At 45.5% G+C, this 26,299-nt stretch overlaps 1 protein-coding gene across 1 annotated transcript in view; it reads right to left on the reverse strand.

The window, feature by feature from the left end:
* LOC144140011 (glucoside xylosyltransferase 1-like) overlaps positions 1-22,821 on the reverse strand; it is a 43,568-nt gene extending 20,747 nt beyond the window's left edge. The window contains exons 1-3 of the mRNA XM_077672225.1: positions 22,676-22,821; positions 12,486-12,608; positions 10,522-10,714 (exon numbers count right to left, since the gene is read on the reverse strand). Coding sequence (XP_077528351.1) covers positions 10,522-10,714; positions 12,486-12,608; positions 22,676-22,816 — 457 coding nt within the window. The 5' untranslated portion in view covers positions 22,817-22,821. The remainder of the gene's footprint in view (positions 1-10,521; positions 10,715-12,485; positions 12,609-22,675) is intronic.
* Positions 22,822-26,299: the final 3,478 nt, after the last annotated feature.

A 26,299-nucleotide genomic window follows, 5' to 3' on the forward strand; every position in this document is an offset into this window, starting at 1 on the left:
TGGAAGGCCATTCAAGGTTGTAACAGACCACCATGCGCTGTGTTGGCTCGCCAATTTGAAGGACCCCTCTGGCCGTCTTGGGCGGTGGAGCTTGCGCCTGCAGGAGTTCGACGTTACAGTCGTTTATAAATCCGGCAGGAAACACTCCGACGCCGACTGCCTGTCCCGCGCCCCCGTCGACCCACCACCACAAGACTCTGATGAAGACAGCGCGTTCTTCGGGATCGTGACGGAGAGCGACCTAGCCGCCCAGCAGCGTGCCGACCCCGACTTACGCGTCATAATCGAGTACCTCGAGGGATGCAACGTTGCCGTTCCTAGAACCTTCAAACGCAGCTTACCAGCATTCAGCCTGAGAAACTCCGTCCTCGTGAAGAAGAATTTCAGCCCCGGAACAAGAGCGAATTACCTTCTCGTCATCCCCGCGGACCTTCGTGACGAAATTTTGGAAGCGTGCCACGACGACCCGTCTTCCGGACATCTCGGCACAGCCCGCACTATTGGAAAAATCAAGGCGAGGTACTACTGGCCCGGCCTTACCTCTGACGTCACCCACTACGTCCGGAGCTGCCGTGACTGCCAGCGACGAAAAACGCCGCCGACAAGACCCGCCGGACTTCTACAACCGATCGCCGTCCCATCGAGACCATTTCAACAGATTGGAATGGACCTTTTAGGCCCGTTCCCTACGTCACGATCACAGAACAGGTGGATTGTCGTAGCGACAGACTACATGACGCGCTACGCCGAGACCGCCGCTCTTCCGAGGGGGACTGCACAAGAAGTGGCAAAGTTCTTTATAAGCCAAGTGGTGCTGCGACATGGAGCCCCGGAAGTACTAATCACAGACCGCGGAACGGCATTTACTGCGGAGCTGATGCAAGGAGTATTACGCTACAGCAACACGGATCACCGAAGAACGACGGCGTACCACCCCCAAACGAACGGACTAACAGAACGTCTGAACAAGACAATCGCAGATATGCTGTCAATGTACGTTGCCGTTGAACACAAGACTTGGGACGAAGTGCTCCCGTATGTCACGTTTGCGTACAACACGGCTATCCAGGAGACGACGCAGCTGACGCCGTTCGAGCTTGTCTACGGTAGAAGGCCGACTACGATGCTCGACGCCATGCTTCCGCAAGTAGAAGACGACGACCTCAACGCCGACGTCCACGGATATCTTCAACGTGCGGAAGAGGCCCGCCAGCTCGCTCGAGTTCGTATAACGGACCAGCAGCTGTTGGATGCGGGCCGCTACAACCTCCGACGCCGAGACGCCGAGTACCAACCAGGGGATCGTGTGTGGGTTTGGACTCCCATCCGACGACGCGGACTCAGTGAGAAGCTCCTGCGACGCTATTTCGGACCCTACCAGATTCTACGACGTGTTGGCCAACTTACCTACGAAGTGATCCCTGATGGTGACTCCGGCACATCACGACAACGCAGGCGGCCTGAAGTCGTCCACGTGGTTCCCCTAAAACCTTTTTACGGATGATGACGAACTTTTATTTTCATTTGTTCGGACTGTCGCTTATGTTAGCATCGGGTCGATGCACTCTTAGAGGGGGGGTAATGCCGCGAACCATACATTGGGTTTGTTTATTTGTGTTTTGCTTTTACCGCCCGGCTGCGCCGGTCTGTGTTATCTCTGCGCCAAGGGAAGCGCGTGTTCCATTCTTTCTTTCTGTGCCGCATGTGTTATCTTTTGTGATAGGGAGAACATTCCGATCTAACGTGAACAGCCCAGAATAATCTTCTTGGATCTACTATGTTCTCGATGCGAATCGACGTTTCGAGAACCACGCGCGCCGAAAGATAAAAAGCCTGCAGTGCGGACGCCGGGGCATTCGATTCTGCGACGCTCGCTGACGCAAGTCACTTTGTTGACCGCTGCTTCGCCGCCTCTGTATTCTTTTGAGTTGTTAGGGGAGCACAAGTTCGCTCCAATAAACTTGTTTCTCCTGCAAGACAACTGCGTCGTCCTTGGCTTCGTGACAATATTTCTTACCGGAACCCTTAACGTCCACTAAACGTGCATGGAATTAAACATCCTTTTCGCGGTAAACTGAGAATGAGTACAAACGTGTTAAAGCTTCACTTCTTGTTTAATTTATCATAACTTACTCAAATGTAAAAAAATTCACGCACGTCCACGGAGTGAATCATGACGAGTGGGAGAAGCACAGGGGATCGTTCTTGCTTTAAATCACCCGTGAGAGTGCTTACTGCTGCTAAAACGATTTCCAATACAATCCAATCAAATACAATTTAATTTATTTGAATCCAATCCAATATATTTCATTCCAATCCAAATCCAAATCCAAATTCAATCCAATCAAGCCAATCCAATGCTCCAAGCGCATGCGCAGCAGGGCTCTCCAGGAGCACTCTCTCTCCCTCTCTCTCTCTCTCTCTCTAATCTTTTGTGAACGTTTTATGTTGTTCTTTTAATCTTTTGCAAATCTTTTTGTTCACAGGTGTTTCGATTTACACCGTGCTGTGCGTCTCTCTCTCTCTCTCTCTCTCTCTCTCTCTCTCTCTCTCTCTGTAACCTTCTGTGAACCTTTTATTTTATTCTAGTTAGCCTTTTGGGAACTTTTTTTTCACAAATGTTTCGATTTCACGTTACTGTGCCATGAGCACGGTCGTCGGACGCCGGACAAGCCTCGGCATTAAGGTGCTTCGCCCCTAAAAGACAAACGAATTGTTCATCAGCAACTTGAGATAAGAGCCTAATCGTTCTGTAACTATGCTGAACCAGTCCGACTGAAGAGCAAAACTTTACTAAAATTTGTATTTTTGTGCGAGCATGTAAGCAAATTGGGAAGGAATTGCAACAATCATAAACACCCTGCGTTCACATGCATCAGAAAATAGGGAGAACATAGAAACATTTTAAGGAGACAGGATATTTCATAACACTCCGGTTCTTGATAGACTCAAAGTCTTGCCACCGCATCCTAACCTGTGGAGTTTTGCACACAACGACGCTAACGCTGTTCGTGTCAGAAATCCCTTACAATTGGCAGAAACAACGGCGATACAATACTGGCGCAAACAGAGGCGACGTGCTTATTTGAAAACAATGATAGCATGAAGCGGTCAGAGCTTTGCGAGAGTTTCCTATCTCAAATTTCCGGGTGGCCAACAAAAAGAAAAAAAACTTCACAGTTGGTGTTAGTGTCATTGAGCTTGAACACCGTATCTAAAAGTCCCCTAAATAGGCTTAAGGAAAGCATTGCTGGCCCAACTCATCAGCAGCATACCAGGATCGCCACAAATTTATGGAATTTATTTTTAATGACATTGATTTTAATTCCGATACCCAAACTCGAAAATTCTCCGTCTATGTGTATGTTTGTCTGTCAGTGTGAAAAGAAAAATTTGTTATGAAACAACCCTGGTATCAATAATAAAAAGTGACCAACAGAAACAATGAAACAAGTGCAGTGCCTTTTGTGACACAACAGAGCCGAAGGCTAGCAGTTCCAGACGCTTACAGAAACGGACAAATTAAAATTGGTTAAAAGAAAAGATTAACACAGAGAGCAGTTAGAGGAAGTTACCAACTGAAGGGTTAATACCACCGTAATGAGGGTACAAAAGCATTCGAGAGAGAGAGAGAGAACGTTTTAAAACCATTCACTAGAAGATTTCAACAATATATGATACAAGCGTGCTGTACATGCTACTACAAAAACTGTGGCTCATTATTAACCAATAATAACAGCAAATTAACCAAGTGTAACGACACCTATCTTTAAGGACAGAAGTCGGGAAAACTAGCATGTATAATAACCTTTTTGTCCCTCGATTCAGCCGCCGGACCAGATGTTAAAACTAATTCCTGAGTAAGACGTCAATAAGAAAAATATTTTCAATCTCATCAATCCACAAAGATGCCCAATATTTGTCAAAACTGACAAAAAAGTTATTAGGCCTACTTGCGAAAAGATGTCAATGCATAACAGCTGTTTGCACTTTTACATTAATTAAAAATAAACGTGGGCTTGATTTTTGCGAGAGCGAATTTGAAAAAACGCATTGGAAAAAATATTTCAACTATGAAATTCAATTAGGGCTGCCGCGCTCATCTCGCGCTGTGGCTCGAACACTGAGTCCCAGCATTCCCAACCGACGTCACAGCACTGCAAACGCGGCAGAACTGAACTAAGCAAGCCTCTAATGCGTGGAGCCGGGCAGGAGAGGAGAGCAGCGTGAGACGTAGGCGGATGAGGCACCAAAGGGCGTTACAAGCAAAGGCAGGCAGTTACGATATTTGCAGCGACGCGAGCAGATGCGCAGCCATTTTTTTTCAGCATGAATGACCATGCTGATGGCAGTATATTGGTACGAGCCGAGGATGCCGTAGAAAAATGTATTTGCAAATGTATTTGCAATATTCAAGACGCAAGAGGCTGGGTGCCGCTAGTACACACTGACGGATGCGCAACCATCACACTTCATCCTCTTCTTCCACGAAACCTCGTCACACAATCCCTGTTCGTTTAACCTGTGGCCAATCCCCCCATAACCACATAGTTTGTTATTCGCCTGTCGGTGCCTTGTGTCATTACTCGCCGGCGGAACGAGCGCCCTCGCGGCGCCATGGGGTTACAGCGTCCGGTGGAAAATATGGCTTCAATCGTGCAACATGTACAATGTCTGTAGAAGTAGCGTGACTCGACGGTGTCGACGCCACAGGGCAGATGTCGTACGTCACGTCGTAAACTTGGCCCAAGACGCGAAATGGACCATGGTAGCGGGGCAGACGTTTTTTAGAAAGGCCGATACGGCGGGTAGCTTTCCAGAGGAGGAAAAGGGATCCCGGAGCGAAGTGCGCCACCCGATGTCTTCAGTCATAAATCGTTTTCTGATCAGCTTGGGAGGAACGAAGCCGGTTTCGGGCTATCTGCCTAGCATGGTCAGCGCGAGCAATTGCGTCCCAGGCGTGCTCCGATCGCACTGAGGGTTGGTCCGTCGACCGAAGCATGAGAGTGTACAGCGGTAGGTTGAGCTCACGGCCATAAAAAAGGTAGAATGGTGAATATCTAGCCGTATCATGCCGTGACGAATTATAGGCAAATATCACATAAGGCAGCAAGGCAACCCAGTCGCGGTGATCCGCGGAAACGTAGCAGGAAAGCTTATCGGTCAGGGTAAGATTAAAGCGTTCGGTAAGTCTTGATAGTCTGGGGATGGTACGCTGTAGTTATCTTATGTTTAGTAGTACAGGATTGGAGGATGTCGTCAACGACTTGTGAGAGAAAGCAACGGCCATGGTCGGTGAGCAACTGACGTGGAGCCCCATGCTCGAAAATGACATCGCGAAGAAGGAAATCTGCACGTCAGTAACACAGCTAGTCGGCAAATCACGCGTGATGGCGGAGTGTCTGGCGTAATCCTTGGCGACACCGATTCACTTGTATCCCGATGTCGACTGGGGAAAAGGACCAAGCAAGTCCAGGCCAACCCGGAAAAAAGGTTATACCGTGATGTCGAGTGGCTGTTGTTTCCCCGCAGGAAGCGATGTTGGTGTCTTGCGGCACTGACACTGATCACAAGAACTGACGTAGCGGCGAACAAAATGGTACAGGCCGGGCTGGAAAAAACGCTGGCCTACGCGTTCATACGTGCGAGAAATGCCGAGGTGACATGCAGTAGGCATGTCATGAAGCTGCTGCAAGACATTGGAGCACATGTGCGCTGGGAGTGCGAGCAAAAGTTCAGGACCGTCAGGACGGGTATTGTAATGTAATGTTTATTTTCATGTTTTGAAATATACAAATCAACATCGGGTCAGCCCAAGCCATGCAAGGCTTGTCGGGCCGTACCCGGCAGTCAGCCCAGGCAATAAATTGTATTAGTTAGAGGTAGACAAAACAGAAAAATTTTTGCTCAGATACGTTCTTAGGCCACGCAGAGAACAAATAGAAAATATCTCATCGGGTTTAAAATGTTTGAGACATAGTGAGGTCTAACAAAGGATCCAAAACGTGTGTAGCAACGTGGTATAACAAATCGAGGACTATGTTTGAACGCTCGCACCGGCACATGAGGGGACAAAAAAGGGCTGCACCCGACGTTTTTTAAAATATTCGTTTGAAAAAACAGGGCATCAAATATAGGCAGACTGAAATAAGTGAAGCAATCAACTTTAACGGGGATATCTACATTGTAGGCAACGCTGAGGACAATGTTTTTAATATACAGTTTACTTTGGAACGCCAAGTGAAAATGCAGTGATAAAATAAACATATCCCATATCTGAGAATGATGTGAGCGAGCGAGTGCGCAATAAGTTTGCGCGTTCGGACTGGCAAGAAGGAACGAATATTATATAAAACACAAGATACTCCCCGAAGCTTGTTACAAACGTAGTTCATCTGGGTGTTCAACGTCATGTCGCTATCAAAATATACACTTTGGTACTTCACGCTTGTCGATAAGGGAAGAGGAATACAATGGCAATCTTTACACCTTGAGTTATGGAGTAGAATCGGCGTACAGTCAATTTTTTTGTGAAGATTACGGAAACACACACATCTTGTTTCTGTGTTAATACAAATACCGTTGTAGGAATATCAATCCATAACCGCAATTGCATCTGTTTGAAGAGAGTGAATCGCTGAACTGTAAAGAGAGTGAGTAGACGGAAGAACAGTGTCGTCTGCATACTGATACAGGCGACTCTTTGTTGTGACAGAACCCAAATCATTAACGTGCACGTTAAACAACAATGCCGATAAAATAGACCCGTGTGGCACTCCTAATTGCAAAAAAAAGTTTGGAACTCGAGAAACCGTTTATCCGCACAATTTGAGCCCGGTTGTGGAAGTAGTTTGTTAAATGTTTAAGAAAAGGACCCCGAAAACCTACAAGTTCAAGCTTTTGAAGCAATAATGAATGAGAAACAGTGTCAAATGCTTTGGTGGCATCCAGAAAAAGAGCACAGGAGACCTCATTATTATCGAAGACGGAATAAATATGATCACAGAACTCTCCTAAAATCGTTGTAGTACTCTTCCCTGCCCTAAATCCAAACTGAGAATCTGAAAGAAGGTTATTATTTTCGAGAAAAAGGCTCATTGTACGAAAAAGATGCTTTTCTACGATTTGTGCGATACAAGGTAGGATAGATAGCGGTCTGTAATTCTCAATCGTTTGAAAGCTTCCTCCTTTATGGAGCGGCTTGACCAGGGCGATCTTAAGCTCATCAGGGAGAAAACCATGTTCCATAAAATAATTGAGCATAAAGATTAATACATCGCATAATACGCTCAAGTTTCGCTGAAGTTCAATCATGCAAACACCGTCTATTCCTGGTGATTTTTTACACTTGAAACTAAATATTATGTCATGCAAGTCAGCGCGAGTTACGGGAGGCAAGTATGCCGAAGTGACGTTGCTATTGAAGGAACTCAGCGCATCACCGGGGAAACCTGTGACCGATTTGAAGGTTTCGAAAAGTGGTTATTAAAGTCATGCACGGAGTGACCAAGATTACGGAAGTGTTTTGAAATTGTTAATTCGATCGACAGTTGTGTTTTTTGACCCAGTAACTGGTTAATGGTTGTCCAAGTTTTCCTGGGGCAGAATCGATTCTCATAGAAGGATTTGTTAAAGTACGAACGTTTCGCCGATCTCAACAAAGCTGTAACTTTATTTCGCATAGATCTAAACAACATCCTCAGCTCGGGATTAGAAGAGCGCTTACAGCGCGTCCAAAGCGCGTCCTTTTCTTTTATAGCTTGCAAAATCTCTTTTGTTATCCAAGGGCTTTTCACACTGCGTTTCTTTATTAGCACGGTTTTTGGTGCCTTTTGTTTAAGTTGTTTCCATATTTCTAAGAATTCCTGTTACACGTCTTGAAAAGTAACCCTCTGTAAAAAATCTTCCCAATCAAAATCAGCTACGGATTTATCAAATTACACTATGTCAAGGATAACCAGCTTCTGCGCAGTAAGTTGTGTCCTGTTCGACTCCAGAAAGAAAAGATTCCCATTTTGCCAAAGTATTAAGATAATCGCGCACAATCGGCCTCGAGGGCGACAAAGTGTCGAGATTGAAATCTCCGACTAAACAAAGAATAGAATTCACAGAAACTGGTTGGATAAAGCTTTCAAGTTCAGATAAAGAACCTTGGCATTTTGTGCCGGAGGTCTGTACACTGCTAAAAGCGTAATGTCGAGCGCAGCCGAAGCAATGTTTAAGCCAATGCATTCCGCTGCGCTAAACACGGGCTGCAGAAAGACCACCGGCCTGTCTTTGCGTACATAAACGAGTACCCCTCCGCCCCTAGCTAGTGGACGTGTAACAGAATCTGAAGAATAATTATTCATTTCGAAGAGTGAAAGAATCTCTGAGTGTATATTTATTTCTGTTGGCACTATTACATCTAGGACACAGCGTGAATTTTCCACAATCGTCAAAAATTCGTCCCAGTGCTGCCTGATACCACGAATGTTGTTTACATGCAAAACAAAAAATGGGTATCCACCGGTTTTAGTTGACAAACTGCAAAACTCTCAACGTTAGTGCACTGAAAGAAAGAGCTATTCATATTTAAATAAGGCGGTCTAGATCGAGGCTACTGTAGATACGAAAGGCGGCGAAGGTTTCGGATTTCTTCACGAAAATTTTTCCTTGCTTCACCCAGACATACTTGTAGTTTTTTTTCCTTTTCTCTTTGCCGAGCTTCCCAAAAAAGCTTCTTGTTCCGGCTGGTCAAGTTGTCGTTTAGAAAACTCAAGGGAATAACCTCTTGTTCGGCAAGTGATCGGGTTTTTTTGCGGCAAGACATACATTTTTCCTTAAGCGCTAACGATGCGAAACGAACAAGAACAGTCGGAATGACGTCACGCTTCGCCGGAAGCCGGTGGATAGATTCGACATCATCGTCACTGTGTTTAATTCCCGATACAAAATGTTACAAAATGTTACAATGGCGATACAAAATGTTATCGCGAAGCACAAATATTACCCTCGACGCGTCAGGTGAGGCATAGCTGATTTTGTCAATGATCGATCGTAATGCTGGGTCACAATGCTGTTCTTGCTGAATGGGAGGGAGTACAGATATAGATTACAGAGAGACTGCGTCGTCATCGTCACCAATACTTTATTTTGTAACATCAGTCTACTGAAAATGGACATTCCAAACTGCGAAGCTGCACACTGCCAATGCGATGCATCCTTGCAAATGGATAATTCTACCAAACGGTGTTCCAAACCAGACCACGCTTACAGGCATTTGTGGTAGGCCTAATGATATTGCCGCGAGACATGCATTGGGTTTGTTTATTTGTGTTTTGCTTTTACCGCCCGGCTGCGCCGGTCTGTATTTTTTTTTTTGTGCCAAGGGAAGCGCGTGTTTCATTCTTTCTTTCTGTGCCGCATGTGTTATCTCTTCGGATAGGGAGAGCATTCCGATCTAACATGAACAGCCCAGAATAATCTGTATGGATCTACACTGTTCTAGATGTGAATTCATGGATCGAGAACCACGCGCGCCGAAAGATAAAAAGCCTGCAGAGCAGACGCCGGGGTATTCGCGGAGGTGCTGGGTATAACCCCCCCCCCCCCCTCTAAGAGTGCATGAACCCGATGATAACAGAAGCGACAATCCGAACAAATAAAAATAAAAGTTTGTCATCGTCCGTAGAAAGGTTTTAAGCGAACCACGTGGACGACTTCGGGCCGCGTGTGTCGTAGTGATCACTTCGTAGGTAAGTTAGATGTCATGGAGCCAAAGATGAGGCAGTCGTCTGGAAGGAAAAGAACGTTTATTGGAGCGAACTTGTGCTCCCCTAACAACTCAAAGAATACACAAGCGGTGAAGCGGCAGTCAACAAAGTGTCCTGTGTAGGCGAGCGTAATCGAGTCGAATACCCCGGCGTCTGCTGTGCAGGCTTTTTATCTTTCGGCGCGCGTGGTTCTCGAACCGTCGATTCACATCTAGAACATTGTAGATCCAATAAGATTATTCTGGGCCGTTCACGTTAGATGGGAATGCTCCCCCTATCAAAATATATAACACTTGCGGCACAAAAAAAAGAATAGAACACGCGCTTGCCTAGGCACAGAGATAACACAGACCGGCGCAGCCCGGCGGTAAAAGCAAAACACAAATAAACAAACCCAAATGCATTGTTCGCGGCATTATTGCTGTGCAGCTTGTGTGATGTATCTTGTTACACCAGGCCAAACGACGCGCTCGAAAGTTAATGCTTTTCTGCATAAAGCATATCTCGTACCTCAACAACATACTTTTCAAGAAAGAGGCTCCCCGAAATGCTTCCACTGCCTAATTTTACAAATTGTGTAGCATATATGGGCAATTCATTGCTTAGTTTTGCGGTAGACAATAGGCGTGCTTTCGTATTTTAGGTGTTTTCGGTTCCCTTACATATTTTAATCAAGTGACTGACACACTGCTAGACTTATGATTGCCGGATTAACTGGTTGCTTGATTGAAAGTGATCAATTTCTGGCTGTTTGTGGAACACTTACCGAAAGGAGGAAGAAAGGGGTGGGTTGCCTCAGTGAGATACCAATTTGTAGCGTAGCTCTCCGTCTCAGGGGCCATAGCTGCCATTTGCCGACCATTCATTGCAGCGAACAGCCTCCAAAGGTCCTCCACGGGATGTAGAAACACAACGTCTGTGTCCACGTATATCACAGCGTCCTCACTGGGGAGCATGCTCTGCAAAAATTTACTGATTATGCTCGGCTGGAAAAAATTTGTTTTTTTCACAACATTAAACAGCGAGCAGCGAAACTAATTAAAATTCGTCTCAAGTGTACAGACGAAGTACCTAAATTTATGTTGTGTAACATTCGTTCCTACAGAAAATTGTAATCAACATCAATGTCCTAATTTGCATTGTTGACCTAATGCAACCAACTCCACAGAAGTGATTGCTTCAGTTTAGAAGCCGGACAACAAACAACTACAAATACGAACACAGCATTCCACCGCCGAGTAAAGAGCTTTACGGCATACTGTGAAATATGCGGACAAAGAATTAAAGAGCATAATCTCTAAAAAAGAATTGCACAGAAGTGATTGCTTGAATTTCGAAGCTGGGTAACGAACAACCACAAATTCGGACAACACAGCATTCCACACCCAGTAAAGAGTTTTACTGACTTACTGCGAAATACGCGGATAAAAAATGAATAAGAACAATCTCTGGAAAAGAATTATTGCATAGTTTGAAAAATGCTGCGTACCTGGGCATTTGAATAAATGGAGGGACAGACTCCAATTGAAAAAGTCGCTATGTAAATATAGTGCAGGAACTTCAGGCATCACGAAGGGAAATCTTTACCGTTATTTCCAATGGCAGTGTGTGGCTTTGGGAGGCTAGAGCAGCTTGTTTGCGAACCAAGAGCTTTGTAGGAAATCATAAAGCATGCGCAAAGTGTTTTGGTGTGGAAGACGACCACCAAGAGGAATGTCGCCTAGGACGCTAGAACCTGTAATGGGCCAAATGTAATTTAGGCACGCCGTTATTGCGAGTGCTAAAATTAAACACAGATGAACTCTGCGGTGAGGTTGCAAACGTCATCAATGCTCTACGAAGGCGATACTACTAACAATCAATCAACCAATGCGCAAAGTTTACCGCAATTTCTTTCACAAAATACATTTAAAAGGCATTTTTATTTTATCATTCTTTATGTCACCTTAATTTAATAATGAATTTTTGTTTTGCTAGACGGGAAAATTTCATCCAGTAGTACAGAAATTAGTGCATTTTCCCGTTGTGGTGGGCATCACTACTATGAAAGATGTGGAAAGTAAAACACATTGGCCGGATTTTAAGTTCGGAATCTAACCCTGACCTGGAAAGTTCCAAAGCGAAGCCTACGGTTTTTCAAGCAAGGGTACCTGGTATGATATATCATCAAGAAAAGGAGCAAAAACGTCGTCATCAGTTGCAGAGTGACACGAAATAACATCTCGTTGCTGCAGAAAGCGAATATTGGCCCAATGTCCCCGGTGCGCGTTTGCAAGCCAAGCATACTAATTTAGGAAGATTGTCCAAGATTGGCAAAGAACCTCCGGCGTTCGTAGTAATCGTGGCAACACTTGCTCGGAACGATAAATACTTCGAAGTTCGCCGCAATTGTAGCAACACTTGCTCAGAACGAGAAAGGCACGCCATAGCGTACGCCCCTCCAACGTTATTTCCAATGAATATGAGTTCCACAAAAATGAAGGATGCTCACACTTCAAATAACAATGATGGAGTGAAATTCGTTCAGGTCTTCAAGTCTTACGCGTTAGCATGAGCTTGCTTCATTTTTTTATTACTTGCTCAATATATTGTTGTAAAGTTGTCCAATCATATCTGAGCGAGTATGCTTTCAGTCTACTCTTCCTCTAGAAAAACAAGCGAAGTCAAGTTCATGTGCCAGCCACATCTGCCCTAACCAAAGTGCGAATAAACGGCTCTGATTCTACTTACCGGAAGGAATAGTCTTTGCGTGGCACAGGGCTCGAACATTCTCCACCATTCGTTGCTTGGAAACCAAGTTGGCTGGACGCCAACTTGAACCCGCTGTTTTATGCTCTCGGGCCACGAGGCGACCTTAGAAAGGAAGACAATCATGTGAACGCCAAGTGAACGCCAAATACAAAGGGTGAACGCCATGAAAGGCATTATAGTGACACATCATTTTCTTTAAGGTTCATTCACCCGTCTACTCCCGTTTTGGCTCGTGCCGACTATGCAGGTAAAATTAAACCAATATTTTCGCGCACCAAGAAGCACCAGTTCTCAAGACTTTCTTTGAGTATAAATTTGTGGAATGTTCCACCCGCAAACATCGCTGCCCACGCCGATTTGTCATGTTCCCAATCTGCTTTGCATTCTTATTTAGAATCCGCTGAATATTTTAGCCAATCCTGCTAGTCAAATGTGTTATGTGCATTGAATATGTGTGGTTTCCTCTCTTCAAGTGTGCTACATGTCGCTGACTGAATACTTTGTGAGTGGTATTCTTCCATTACCGAAGTACTGCTGGCACTAAAGTAGCAGTGTTATGTATCCCCCTTATGCTATTCCCCCTGGGCTCCTAAGGTATATAAAACCTAAATAAATAAAATGAAGAGAACGTTTGATGGCGTAAACGAAGAAAAGAAAGAAGATTACAATCCCCCTCTGAGGGTCGCGGCAATACTCTCAGAATTGAAAAAGAAAAAAGAAAACGAATGAGACTGAGAAACCGGCGCAAATAGAACCACATCATGGCGATGGTAATCAACGCACTCTATCACACTATCGGAGACGAACACGAGCAATTTGAGCACGGCAATTACACAACGAGAATCAGCCATGCCCGTTTCAACTAACGGTGTATATAGGGTGACTAAGTAAGGTGACTGGCCGAGCAAATCAGTCCCAGAAACAACAAAAAAAAACGCGACGCAGTCAGGATTTCAATCCCCATTTCTCCATGCGCGTACGCTCCACACAGTTCAAAGTTATTGTAATGGTAATGAGAAGATCAATCGCAATGAATTTGGGGCACGCAAAAAGAGATCTGCATAATCGTATTGAAGCTTATCTCTCTGGTACAGGTCGCTTGAATTGCTAGAGAATACGTAATTACTGGGCAATCATAATCATAGCGAACTTAAATTTTATGAAAGTTTTCCTGGAAACAAAGGAAAATTTTGAAATCCTACAAATTTACGATCAGTGATTAATTCTGACTAATCCCCCCTCAAGGGTACATTCCACAAACATTGACAAAATCATCATCATCATTTATCCACACTTTCCTATTGGGGTCCGGTGTTTTATTACCGCAATAGACTCTACCCATCTACCTTAGCGGTAGCAGTGACGCGTGGCCGCCCGCGGAAATCTGCCTCTAAAAGAAATGCGGGGCAACCCATTCATGCTGCACGACCATCAAGGAGGCAGTTTGAAAACAAAAATGCTTTCGCTTTCCTACACTGCAGTGGTGTTATGTATGTCTGAATTTTTTAGCCCTCGGTGTTTTGAAGGGACACTAAAGTGAAAATACACATTACTGCAGATCGATCAATCAGCTCACCGAGAACACAAATATACCACAATTCTGCTTGGCTTTTTTTAGACAAAGTAGAGAATATGGAAAGCGTGAAGACAGATGCCGCCGCCACTGGCTATACCACGCAACGGTTAAAATGTCTGGCGTGAGCAGTGTCTTCCCTGGCTGCCCCTGGATGGCGCTACTCATCTATACTTGGTAGAGTTCCTGTATATAGCTCCCTATAGGGGAGCAGAGTTGCGCTTCCATCCGCCATCTTGAGTTCCAGTCGTGCGGGAAAGCCACCCGTCTAGCATGTAGGAGCTGCCGCCGATCCGCCGCGCCAGCGTCACTGGCGAATAGGAGTGGCAAGGAGCGGCGCGCACAAAAACTGGCGCACGATAGCCGGCTGGTCGGCTGCTTATCAGCGGCCGCCACCTCCTCGCAACAACCGATGCTCAATTGAGCCGAACTGACTGAATACGGGGTCTTGTGCGCAGCACTGAAAGAGGGCTTTCCTGTCGAACTGTAACGAGCCGCATGTGGCAATCAGACGCGCAACTCTTGCGCTACGCGATATACAGGAACTCTAATACTTGGGCAGCGGCACTGTTTTTCGGGGAAGCGTGCGCGCTTCGCACGAGCGGTTGGTTCGAGGCCAACGTTTGCAGGGTTTCAAAATGACAACGTGTTTTTATTACACAACGCGTCCATACTGATCACGAGCCCCATGAAGGAATATTTTTCTTAGTGGTTCGGAACTGCAAAGAGCGTTGGAGTTCAGGAAAGTACGGCTGATTTGACCGAAAGTGACCACACCCATCCGTACATGGTAACGTTATATTCGGTTGGTTCAGTGCCGCTGTACATCACCATTGTGTCGCCTCCTTCCGGTTTATGGTGACGCAAACAGTGGCGGCAGTCGCTGGTATAGTCACGTTTATTCAGCGTTTCGCTAGCGATTTCTTAGCAATTAGGGCATCTTTCGGCACCCAATCAAGGCTAAACCAACTTGCTGGTAGCCTTCAGTGTTTCTATAAAAGTGAATCTTTATGCGGCCAGGCGAAACAAAACTCCAATGGCCCTGTGTGCCAAGAAAGCTCCCCTGGAGGAAGCCCATGTGCATGCCTAAGAAACAGGTTAGAAAGGTGAGGGTATGGCTAGGTTTATAGATGATGTAGATAGACTCTCGCATCAACCCACGCCGGTAATTGGGAACGGCGCATCGAGGGAAGCGAAAACGAGTCGCTCTCGCAGTAGAGCGAGAACAGCGACAACAACGGGCAAGCGAGAACAACGGGCAAGGGCGGTGGGGGCTGGCGGAGCAGCGCAACGTGGTGTTGCAAACATGGGCTGCACGCTACAGCTTTGGTAGTTTACGATCTGTACGCAGTACATGGGCGTATTCTTCAAATGTAAGTAGATACCAGTGTTGCGGAATTTGCGTCACCATTCCATTCCAATTCCATTCCGGGGAATTACAAGTTGCCTAAATTCCATTCCTTTCAATTCCTCGGAATGCCGGAACATGGCCCATTCCCACTCCGGGAATTGCCGGGAAGTTCAATTCTATTCCTCTAATTCCTCGATGTTTTATCGGGTGATTATCAAGTTACCAATGAACCCACCATTAAGCTGATGTTATTACACGCGTTAAGAACTGCTAAAATACGCAAAACACGTAACCAAGGTCGAGGGATAATGGCTTTGTGGCATATCTCGTTCAGTGCAATCACCCTACTAATTCCCACAGGGGCAGTTCTCCATGTAGTATTATAGTATTTGCATGGTCAGCACGTCTTTACGAGTTGTGATACTTTAATATTGTTTAAGTGTGAATGTGTTAATGCTAACGTGACGACATGTTCTATTTTTATGCTGACAAAAGTATGGTTGAAGAAGACATTATATTCATTAAAGCAGTTGACACGCGTATGGAGCGGTCGTGAGCATGGTTTCATTTCATTTCATTTATTAGTTCCTTAAGGGCCCGAAGGCATTACATAAGGGGGGGGGGCAAATACATATAGGTAAGACAACAAAAAAGAAAGAAAAAAATAGTGACTGACATACATCAGTCAGCACAACTAACAACAACAACAAAAAAAAAGCAGATCACAGAAAACTAATACCAAATTACCAAATACACATGTTCAGTTATAAGACATAAAAGCACAGAAAAAGAAAAGACAAGCAAGAGAAATTGTGCAGGTTCCAAGTAGTAAGGATCAATGTTATGAATCAGCATTGATGTTCGGAGTGGTGATAATGGTCGTCCAATTTTTTTCGAAAAGATGCGTGGTCAGTGCATGATACTATATTGTCGGGTAGCGAATTCCAAAGGGAGTTTGCATTGGGAAAGAATGAACTTGTGCATGCCGATGTTCGACCGGGTAAGTGTGCTATTGGTTGTGTGTGATTTAGGCGCGCTGACGTGCGGTGGGCTGGTTTTAACAATTCATGCCTGGATTTTAGATGATAGTAGGCCCCATGAAGTAGGCATAAACGTGCGATATGACGGCGCGATACAAGTGACGGAAGGGAAATGGACTGTTTTAAAGATGTGACGCTGGTACCGGAGGAGTATTGGGAGGTGATAAAGCGAGCTGCGCGATTTTGTATGGATTCTAGGTTAGTGGTCAGATATGCTTGGGATGGATGCCAGATTGATGACGCGTATTCAAGTTTTGGTCTCACGAATGTTAGATAAGCAAGTTTTTTTATTTCTATGGCCGCGGATTTTAGATTCCGTTGGAGGTAACCAAGAGTCCTTGATGCTTCGGAACAGATTGTGTCGATGTGTAATTCCCATGATAATAATGGTGACATGTGAACGCCTAAGTATTTATACGATGTTACAGAGCATAAGCGAACAGCATTAATATTGTAACTGTGGTGGGTGATGGAGCGTTTACGAGAGAATGAGATTAGTTTGCATTTCGATAAGTTAAGGGGCATGAGCCAATTATTGCACCATAATGCGATAGTGTTAAGGTCATCTTGCAGGGTGCTGTTATCGTCGGGGCTTTTAATTGCAGAGTAGAGGACACAATCGTCGGCAAAAAGTCTTAGTTTACTTTTTATGTTAGTTGGCAGATTATTTATATAAATTAGAAATAAAAGTGGGGACAGACTGGCGCCCTGTGGTACCCCCGATGTAACAGCTGTAAGCGGTGATTGGTTGTTATTGGCGAACGTGAATTGCATGCGGCCTGTAAAGAAGTCCTGAATCCAATTTATTATGTTTGTAGGTAAACCGAGGCAAGTTAATTTTGAGAGTAGTTGGATATGTGGGACGCGATCAAATGCCTTTGCAAAGTCTAAGAAAATGGCGTCCGTTTGAAGGTTGTTATCCATGTTAACTAGAATGTCGTGCGCAAACTCAGCGAGATGTGTTTCGCACGAGTAAAATTTCCGAAATCCATGTTGGTATGGGAAAAAGAAATTCATGCTTTCCAGATGACTCATGACATGAGATGCTATTATGTGTTCGAGAAGCTTGGACGATATGCACGTAAGAGAAATAGGGCGGTAATTAGCTGGTGAAGAGCGATTGCCTGATTTAAAGACGGGGGTTATTTTTGCTTTTTTCCAGTCGTCTGGGACTTGGCCTCTGCGTACGGATTGATCAAATATTAGACATAGGATTTCACTTGAGACGAGGATAGTATTTTTTAGTAACTTACTGGTAATCTCGTCGCAACCGGCAGATGATGTTAGCTTCAGTGTACTGATTAATTCGGCTATACCTTTAGGACTAAATTGAATGTCGGGATGTGCACTGGATGGTGTGTATGTTCGAGCTGTGATGGATGCGTTGTTAACAGGAGTGAACACAGATGTGAAGTAGTCGTTGAGAAATGTAGCACATTTGTCACTGTCTATAAGTTGACCATCCGTGTTTGTGAGTTCAAGTTGATTAGTCTTCGACTTCGGGGACAGTAAGCGCCAGAACTTATTGGGATTAGTTTTCAGTATGGATAGTAGGTCCGTTGAAAAGAATTTATTTTTTGCATCTGCTACTTCTTTTACGTATTGAGTCGCACATGACTGGTAACGGTCCCACGCTAGTGGTTCATTTTTTGCTTTGGCTGTTCGGTAGAGGCGTTTTTTTCTATTACGAAGGCGTTTTAGGCAGTTATTAAACCATGGGCTATTGGAATCAGATTTCACAAGTAGGCAAGGAATAAATTTATTTTTTAAGTTTATTAGTTCATTTTTGTACAATTCCCAGTTAGCATTAGGAGTGCGTGTTTCGTAGGTTTTACAGAAGGAAGAATAAAATCGCATAGGTTCATTGTTAATGGCGTCGTAATTACCACGCTTGTAGTCTGTAATCAATTTGGTGCTAGGGGATCTTCTTGCACACGGAAGGGCAATGGTGATGTCGAGCAGACTGTGGTCACTAATGCCGGGCCAAACGTTTACACTTTTAATGTCATCAGGGCAGGTGGTTAGTAACAGATCGAGTGTGTTGTTGCCCCGTGTTGGGCATGATATAACTTGTTGAAGGTTAAAGTCTAAAGCAAGATTAAAAAATTGGTTGGCTTCATTAGTAGTGGTTCTATAACTATAATTTTGTTAACGAGGAACAGAACCTCCCGATCTGGTGGTATCAGTTGGAAGAATTACCGCTCGAGCACCTTGTCCTGCCTTTGCACCAAATACGGATCACGGGCCGCACAGGTCGTCAGCACTAACGCATGTCAAGTGCGCGTTGAAAGCACGGATAGGTTCAGAACCTTCTGTGTTTGCGTGTGCGCAGGTATGCAATGTCGCCCTTGCCGAAAAGCTTAGTTACTTGCGTCAGGTATCATCTACTGCGCACGAGCGAAAGTTCAGGCTGTGCTTAGAGTATGCGCGACCTTTGTATGGGTGTTTCGATGAGAACCAATACGCAGAGAGAATTCTTTTTTCTCTCGTTAGTGTATACTAAGATAGTGCATTGGTTCGTATACTAATCTGCGTCTTGTTTTTTCTTTCTTTTAGAAATTGGAAGATTGTTCATACTTTAGCACCATGCAACCTTTGGCTCTAGCTAACTGAAGAAGGACTTAGAGAACTGAAGAGGACTTAGAGAGAAAGTGAGTCCAAGCCCTGCGTAACTAATTGTATAACTGAGGCCTGTATAACTAATTTGAGGAGTTGCATGCAGTGGAGTAGCAATGAAGGTTTCCCCAAGTGTCCTCTGGTCTGGGCGATCAACCGAAACAAAAGATGTAAAGAAAAATGATAACGATAATAATAGAAGGACACGTTCGGCAACCGGTCTATCTAGTGTTGTGGAAATCCCTACGCCAGAAAAAAGTGCGTATGTGTCCTCGTTGATATATTGTAGGGTTTAACGCGCCGACGCAACGCAGGCAATGAGGCGCGCCATAGTGGAGGGCTCCGGAATTATTTTGACCCCCTTTTGCCGAAATCTCGTACACACGGGCATTTTTGCTTTTCGCCTCCATCAGGAAAGCGGCCGCCGCGGCCGGGAATCGAACCGCGACCTCGTGCTCAGCAGCCCAATTAGGTGTCCTCGTAAATTTTATATGCTGCAATAAAGCTCTCAAGCTGCCGTGAAAGGTTGAAAAAAAGTTTATTTTGGTTTTATTTATCAAAATACCCAAAACAAAATTGTGTGAGCCAAATTGGCTCTTCGCTGTTCAGTTCTGAAAACATGAAGTTTAAATGACGGCTGCTTCAACGAACAGTTCTAAAAACAAAAAAAGTAAACTTATACAGTTGCCTTCTGCCTGTGTGTTGCGCTTGACGAACGAGCTGCTTAAAAGAGGTGTTTGAGAGCCGGTTTCGCTTCGCTGTCTGTTATTAAAAGAGATGCCGTGGAAAACACGCGTTCCACGTCAGCTGACGTCACATTTACAACGGAAACTGCTCTTGCGAGTCAGGAAAGCAAGGGAAAGTGGCTAGCGTTCGCTTTCCGTTAGGTCGGAACCGTTTAGGAACAAAGCTTGCCGCGTGCAGCTTGCAGGCGCAGGCGTGACCGCAGTTCCTATCACATGGGCTCTCCTGTTTCGGGTGAATTCTCGAACCAATATTTTAGGCCTCCGTAGACGCTGCTTCGGGCAAAGGCGTCCGAGTGTCTAGACATGAGGGCCAGTATTGCTAAACGTCCTGGGGGAGGAGCGGGAGCGCGAAGGGAGATGGGGCGTAAGCTGATATGCGAAATTTCGCAGTGAACACAAGCACCGCGCCAGCGTCCCGATGAGGGCGAGGTGGGATGCAATCACGACGGTTCCGGACGCAAAAAACAAAAGTGAAGCGTGGGGAGACAGCTCACAGCCGGGGCGAAGGCGTCGCCTAGGTAAAAAGTCACAAGGCGTAGTTCGTGGGAGAGATAGGGGGGGGGGGGTGCCACTGCGGTAGTTCCCCACGACGGATACCAACGGCTTACAGCCACGGTTATTAGGCGGAGAATCGCGATGAACTTCGTAGCAGAGCTGTATTTAATGACATAATCGTAGTAAAATCGCAGCTTATAAATATACCGTGCTTGTAATCAGCCAATCGATTTTAACAGTACTGAGTTATTGTTAAATTCAAGGTTCCGGGTTGCTAATGTTTGAACTTGGGCTGGTTGGATCTTTTACGTATTTTTGCATATTTTGACAAATAACAGCGCGTAGAAGGAAAAGTGGGCTTTATTTTGGGAAAAATGCATGTAATTCCATTCCCATTCCATTCCGTGCAAAAGGCGCTTAATTCCATTCCCATTCCATTCCTTCAAGTATTGTCGCCATTCCATTCCCATTCCATTCCGGGGTCGCGAAAATGTGGAATGATTCCGGATTCTTTCCTATTCCGGACTGGTAACTCCGCAACACTGGTAGCTACCAAGGGCAGCTGAGGCCAGGATGACAACAGCTCGACCATAATTGCGGTACGTTTTTGTGTGTCAACAAGCTACCCACTGGGTTATGTACACGGTGGCACATCGATAAATGGACCTTTTTAAAAAAATTGTCAATGAACCTCTACTCAGTTCACGCTCAAGCTTTACAGGAATTTCGCATTTTGTGGCCTATTTTTTTTTAAAACCGAGGGCAATAACGGTGCTTCCCTGCCTTTTCAGAAAACAAATAAAAATGTTTTGATTTTCGCCTATCCAAAACCTGGGTGCCATCGTGGCAATTTTTATCGCACTTCTAGTATGCCGCTGCCTCGCGTACTCAGCACGAAACACCCGATGCCATTTCTCGGCAGGTTCACGGAGCATCTGGTGTTTTCGGCTGAATACACCAGGTGGCCCACAGTACAAGTGCGGTGAAAATTTCCAAAATTGCGTCCAGGTTATTCATAGGCGAAGTTCGACTTTATTTGTTTTTTTTAATAAGTAGTAAGCTCCCTTCTTGTTCTTAGTGTTAAAGAAAATATACAAAAAATTACGACCTTCGTGTAAAGATTCAACGGCAACGCAGTAGCGGTTCGTTCAATACATCCATTTATTGCCGTACCAACAAATATCTGTTTTATTATATTCTATTTTAATATATCTCTGCTCCCACTGCAGACCGAACAAACCCTGTTAGCTTTCATTTTGTAGGTTTAACTGGGCTACCTGCCCTTCCTGATACAATATTCTGTGGACAGTCGAATTACTTCAGAAGGACAGCAACTGTCGTGAATCTGCACTTAAGACAACTACCGCAAACGTCTGCACCGTGTAGGCCATGCAGAGACGGTACTGTGAACCAATGGAAAGTACGTCCAGGAAACTTTTATCACTCACCCACGAGGAATTTCCGAAGGCGATTCCCTGAGTAGCAGCGAAAGACGCTCTGTGGCCCTGCCCTTACCACCCTGGCCCAGAGACTGATTTGCCCGGTGCCTAGCAGCCCCTCAGGCTCCCCAGCACAAGCCTTGAGGCCCTCGTGTTCCCCTACGCCCCCTTCTTCAGCCAACCGGGAGGCCGTCCGCCATTCTTGTCTTCGCAGACGAAAGAAAACTGATCCAGGTCTGTAGTGGGATATACTAAAGGCTGTGGAGCGGAGTACTGTGTAATGTCCAACACCCGTGTTGTAACTATGTGGGCTGTGCAGTCTAGGACTCAGGTGTTCGGTGCTTTGGCGTGTGAGACGCTCTTTCCCGTCTGCAAGTGACGACTCCCGCTACAGTGGCAATACAGACTTCCTATCACCCCTCGATACTCTTCCCTACTTTATCCTATCCTCTCCCTCTCAATTTCTTTTCCCCGCACTGTGTTGCATGCAGGTGTACCATGTGACTCGGTACAATAAAATCCGCAGCGTCCTTCCATTCCCTTTTTTCAAATCATCAACACTCAAGCGGTTGGAATGCTCCGGACAAACAAGTTGATAACAACACTAATAATACCAAGCGCCACCTAAGCAGGTGTGGAAAAGTGGTGAGTAATTCTATTCGAAACGGCATGCGCAACTGTACCGCTTTACATTACTGTAAACCACACCATTCTATGAAAGCCGGAATAATTTGCCACATGTGAAGACCAAATAAAAGAACAGGAAAACACAGTTTGGAAAGAACAGAGGTCTAGGAGCTTTGTCAAGAGGAGCCTGTGACGAGCAGTTCTACGAATGACCATATTTTGCCTTTTTCTACGGAAGCTCGATACGTAAACCAAAACAGAAAAATAAAATTCTCACCTCACCTCTTTTGTAACGTTGACAATGTTTGCTTTGTCTGCGATGATGATGATGTGCAGTGGAGATGTAGAGTACGCGACTGCAGACTTGATCGCAAACATACCAAGGTCGAAGTGGCTCTCGCATATTACGTAGACCAGTGTCATGCCGCTACGGGAATAAACGACGTGCCAAAAAGCTGAAAACTGTATTTTATGAACATGAATATAGAGAACTATTTGGACAGAAAACTCGACCTATTCAACAAATTGTCCTTTTCGTGACATTTCAACTGGTAACATAACCAGATAATTTTACAGATACATATTTTACGTGATGACAACATTATTTCAAGGGCTGATATCAGTGGTGAAGAAGAATGGCTCAATAGTCGAGGAAAATTGAAAATGAAAACAAAATTATTCACTGGGCACAGACTTCAGATAAACTGTGCATATTTATCCCCCGTTTCCTGGCTCAGCCTTGAATGAAGCCATGCAAGTTGTAAAAGGAAGCGCACAAGCGCCAGAATGTTATTTTACAGCTGGAAAGAATTAATATATCTTGCGAACGTTGTCGCTACTCTCTTGTAAGCAACTGAATTTGGAAATCTCGAGTCGTTCTTGGCTCTACCTCTAGTTGGACAAGACCTCTAAAGTACATTTAATAGGATCCGTGTTTTCAATAATTTTTGCCCAGGGTAGCATCAACAGCCCTGTAATAACAACTGCCCTGAACACGATTGCATTCGGTACTGTCCTATAGCGAAGTTTACTCAAACCCGCACATCTATGTTTCACCAAGTTGGGGGGATGCCCTAGAATCCTAGATAATTCATATTTTTATTGCGTGAATAGGAAATACGAAACGCCCAGTATGGAAAAGCATTTGTCTTTTGAACACAGGCGGGTGTATACGCATCTTCCCAACGACTTCAAAAAAATATTTGCCCCTCGGCATACCTTTCTAAATTATAAGTTGGTGCGCCACCTACACGGCCAGCTGTGCTCCAGACTTGGCTAGATCTTTCCTTCACTTGTGCAGACGAGGTTATATCTACCGTGAAACAACTTAGCTTGTTTATTAGCAGACATCCAAACGCTGCCCATGAGCACACACAAAGTAGGCACAGCATCAGCCTTGCATTCGCCATCGCGTACGGCCCTGTGTAGTGCCTGAAAAAATACACAAAATATACGAGGCACTTTTTTTCGAAATGAGCCAAATCCAGAAACCGAAACTGAGTCGAATAAAACTGCAGTTACAAGAAAAACTCGGCAACTTTTCCCTAAAACAGGAGTGGCTAGAAAATAGTTTATATAACACCCTGAAAACCTGCATGAAGATCATCGTTCAAATAAACGTGAGCCAGATCCTGGTGTTTCAAGGGTCAAAATGAGCCAAAATACATTTGCCCAATCGGAGTTTGCTTTTGCTTGAGTGTTCAGTCTGTTTCGCGGATGTCCTCGGAATTTTTTTTTGGCTTTTGGAGCTGGCATATTATGAACACAGATGGCAAGTAGCACATTGGTGAAAGATCTGTCCGCAGATGTCAACGACGAAGTGGACGGAAGAAGTGAACGAAATGATATTGAGAGATGTGAAAAATGATTTATTTCACCTAATCTGTCCCTACAAAGTAACCCTGGTTATATTTATTTTTTCGCTCCTTTATTTACAATTATATCATTTAACTAAATAGCCGCTGCTTACTAGCCCTGGCAAATCCCCTCTCCCCCCCTCTGAGAGCACGACCACTTCATCGAGGTTAGAAATAAGATATGAGTAGCCTTCTTGTGAAGCATTTTGGAAATTCCTGGCAAAGCAATGACGAGCTGGCTTACTTCGTGAGTGGCTTCACGCATGACCAAGAAACTTATCCTACGGAAGAATTCGAAAAGAGCTGCGAATGGTGCTGAGAGTACTCACCTATTCGCCAGGTACTGTTCTACTGTTCTTGAAGCCCTGTTGCATATTTTAATGCCTTTTTAGCCCAAACGTAAACTCACCCTGATTGAAAGTCAATTTAAATAAAGTTTTCGTAAAAATGCCGCATCAACTTGAGTGTTTTATTTCAATATGAGCCAAATATAAACTTATCACCAGAATATTGCTCAAATTCAGGGCCTAATTTTAAATTACTTGTGACCATAAACTTGCCCTAGCTGACATGCAAAATGTATCATATATTGGCTTCGACGGAGCTGCATTTAGGTCCGGTAACAACCTTTCGCTTGTTTCTGCAATTCGCGTTAGGAGGATCTTGCTCATGTCGAAAAAAACTCCTCATGTTTTAGGTTTCGTAACAGGTGCGTGGGTGCAGTCCCATCATATTTAACCCACCCTACCAATATGTGGAAACCCTAGGGTTCCCTACTATAATTTACTTGCCATCACGACGCATATGCCTTATGGGTGACGGCATGAGGATTAGACGCGTGATTGCAAGACCTATGATTGCAGGCCTGGCTATGTCAAAGTGTAGGCTGCGGACACCAAAGATCCCACCAATCTGTGTAACACTGTGACGCCAGGAAGAAATAAACGTCGCTAACAACCATCACAGATTATGAAATCAGTGGCGGTCGAGGTCTTGTGCATTTCGACGGATGCGCAGTTCGTGTCTCGTGAACGGCAGCTGGCATCAACGGCACGGGTGGACGAAAACAGATCCGGACTTGGACCAGGATGTGCGCCACGGTGAAGCCGCGGCGGCTCACAGATCGACATGGGATGGCGTGGGTACGCTGCGGCACGAAGTCCGTCGGGGCGAGGTGGTGGCATACGGCGGCAATAACGTGCGACATGGCCCGGTATGCGACAACCGAAGCAAATAGCCCGGTTGTCAGGCGTTCGCCAATAAGTGGCGACTGGCGGCATCATTTGAAAAGGATGCGGCGATAGGGTTGGGCCGACACGACGAAATGTGGAGAACTGCCTTGGAGCTCGGGCCGCGGATTGAGCGTACGTGAGCCGTGCGGCGACCTGAGCAGAAAGTTGAGTTTCCGGAAGCCCTTCGGCGATTTGCTTTTAAGTGCGAATGCACTTCTTAAGCGACCCTGAATCACGCGTCCACCGCCGTCCGTCCATCCGCACCACATACCCACTTAGGGCGATTGGCCAAGAAGAGTTCCTAATTTCTTTAGCACATACCCACTTAGGGCGATTGGCCACGAAGAATTCTTTCGCATCACCCGTGCATTCCCACTTCCCCATCGACGACTGCTGCTTCGCCAGGAGCGGAAGTCGGGGCGAGTACTGCGTCGTCTACCTCGTCGGTGACGTCTACGCGAACCTCGTGTCGCACGCTGTGTCCACCTCGCCGGTCAGGGACGAGTCGCCGTACAGTGCCGTCTACACCGACGCGTACTCGGGCGACGGAATCGTGGTCGTCACCCTCTACCTCGCGCCAAACATCTCGCGCGACGACGTCGTCGAATACGTGGACGCGGCGATGGAGAGTGTGGCCAGGCGCGTAAAGCCCTGGGACCCGGTCGTGGTTGTTGGGGACTTTAACGTGGACGTGCGAAAGGGCGGCGAGTGGTTGATGGAATACATGCTCGCCAACCACTCCATGACGTGCCTACCGCTAGAGGCTCCCACCACCATCAACGGCAGCTACATCGACCTGGCCTTTGCGAGGAACTGTC

The sequence above is a fragment of the Haemaphysalis longicornis genome, unplaced genomic scaffold, assembly GCF_048455015.1.
Source record: "Haemaphysalis longicornis isolate Haplotype H1 unplaced genomic scaffold, Haemaphysalis longicornis Haplotype H1 scaffold_5, whole genome shotgun sequence".
Taxonomy (NCBI): Eukaryota; Metazoa; Arthropoda; class Arachnida; order Ixodida; family Ixodidae; genus Haemaphysalis; species Haemaphysalis longicornis.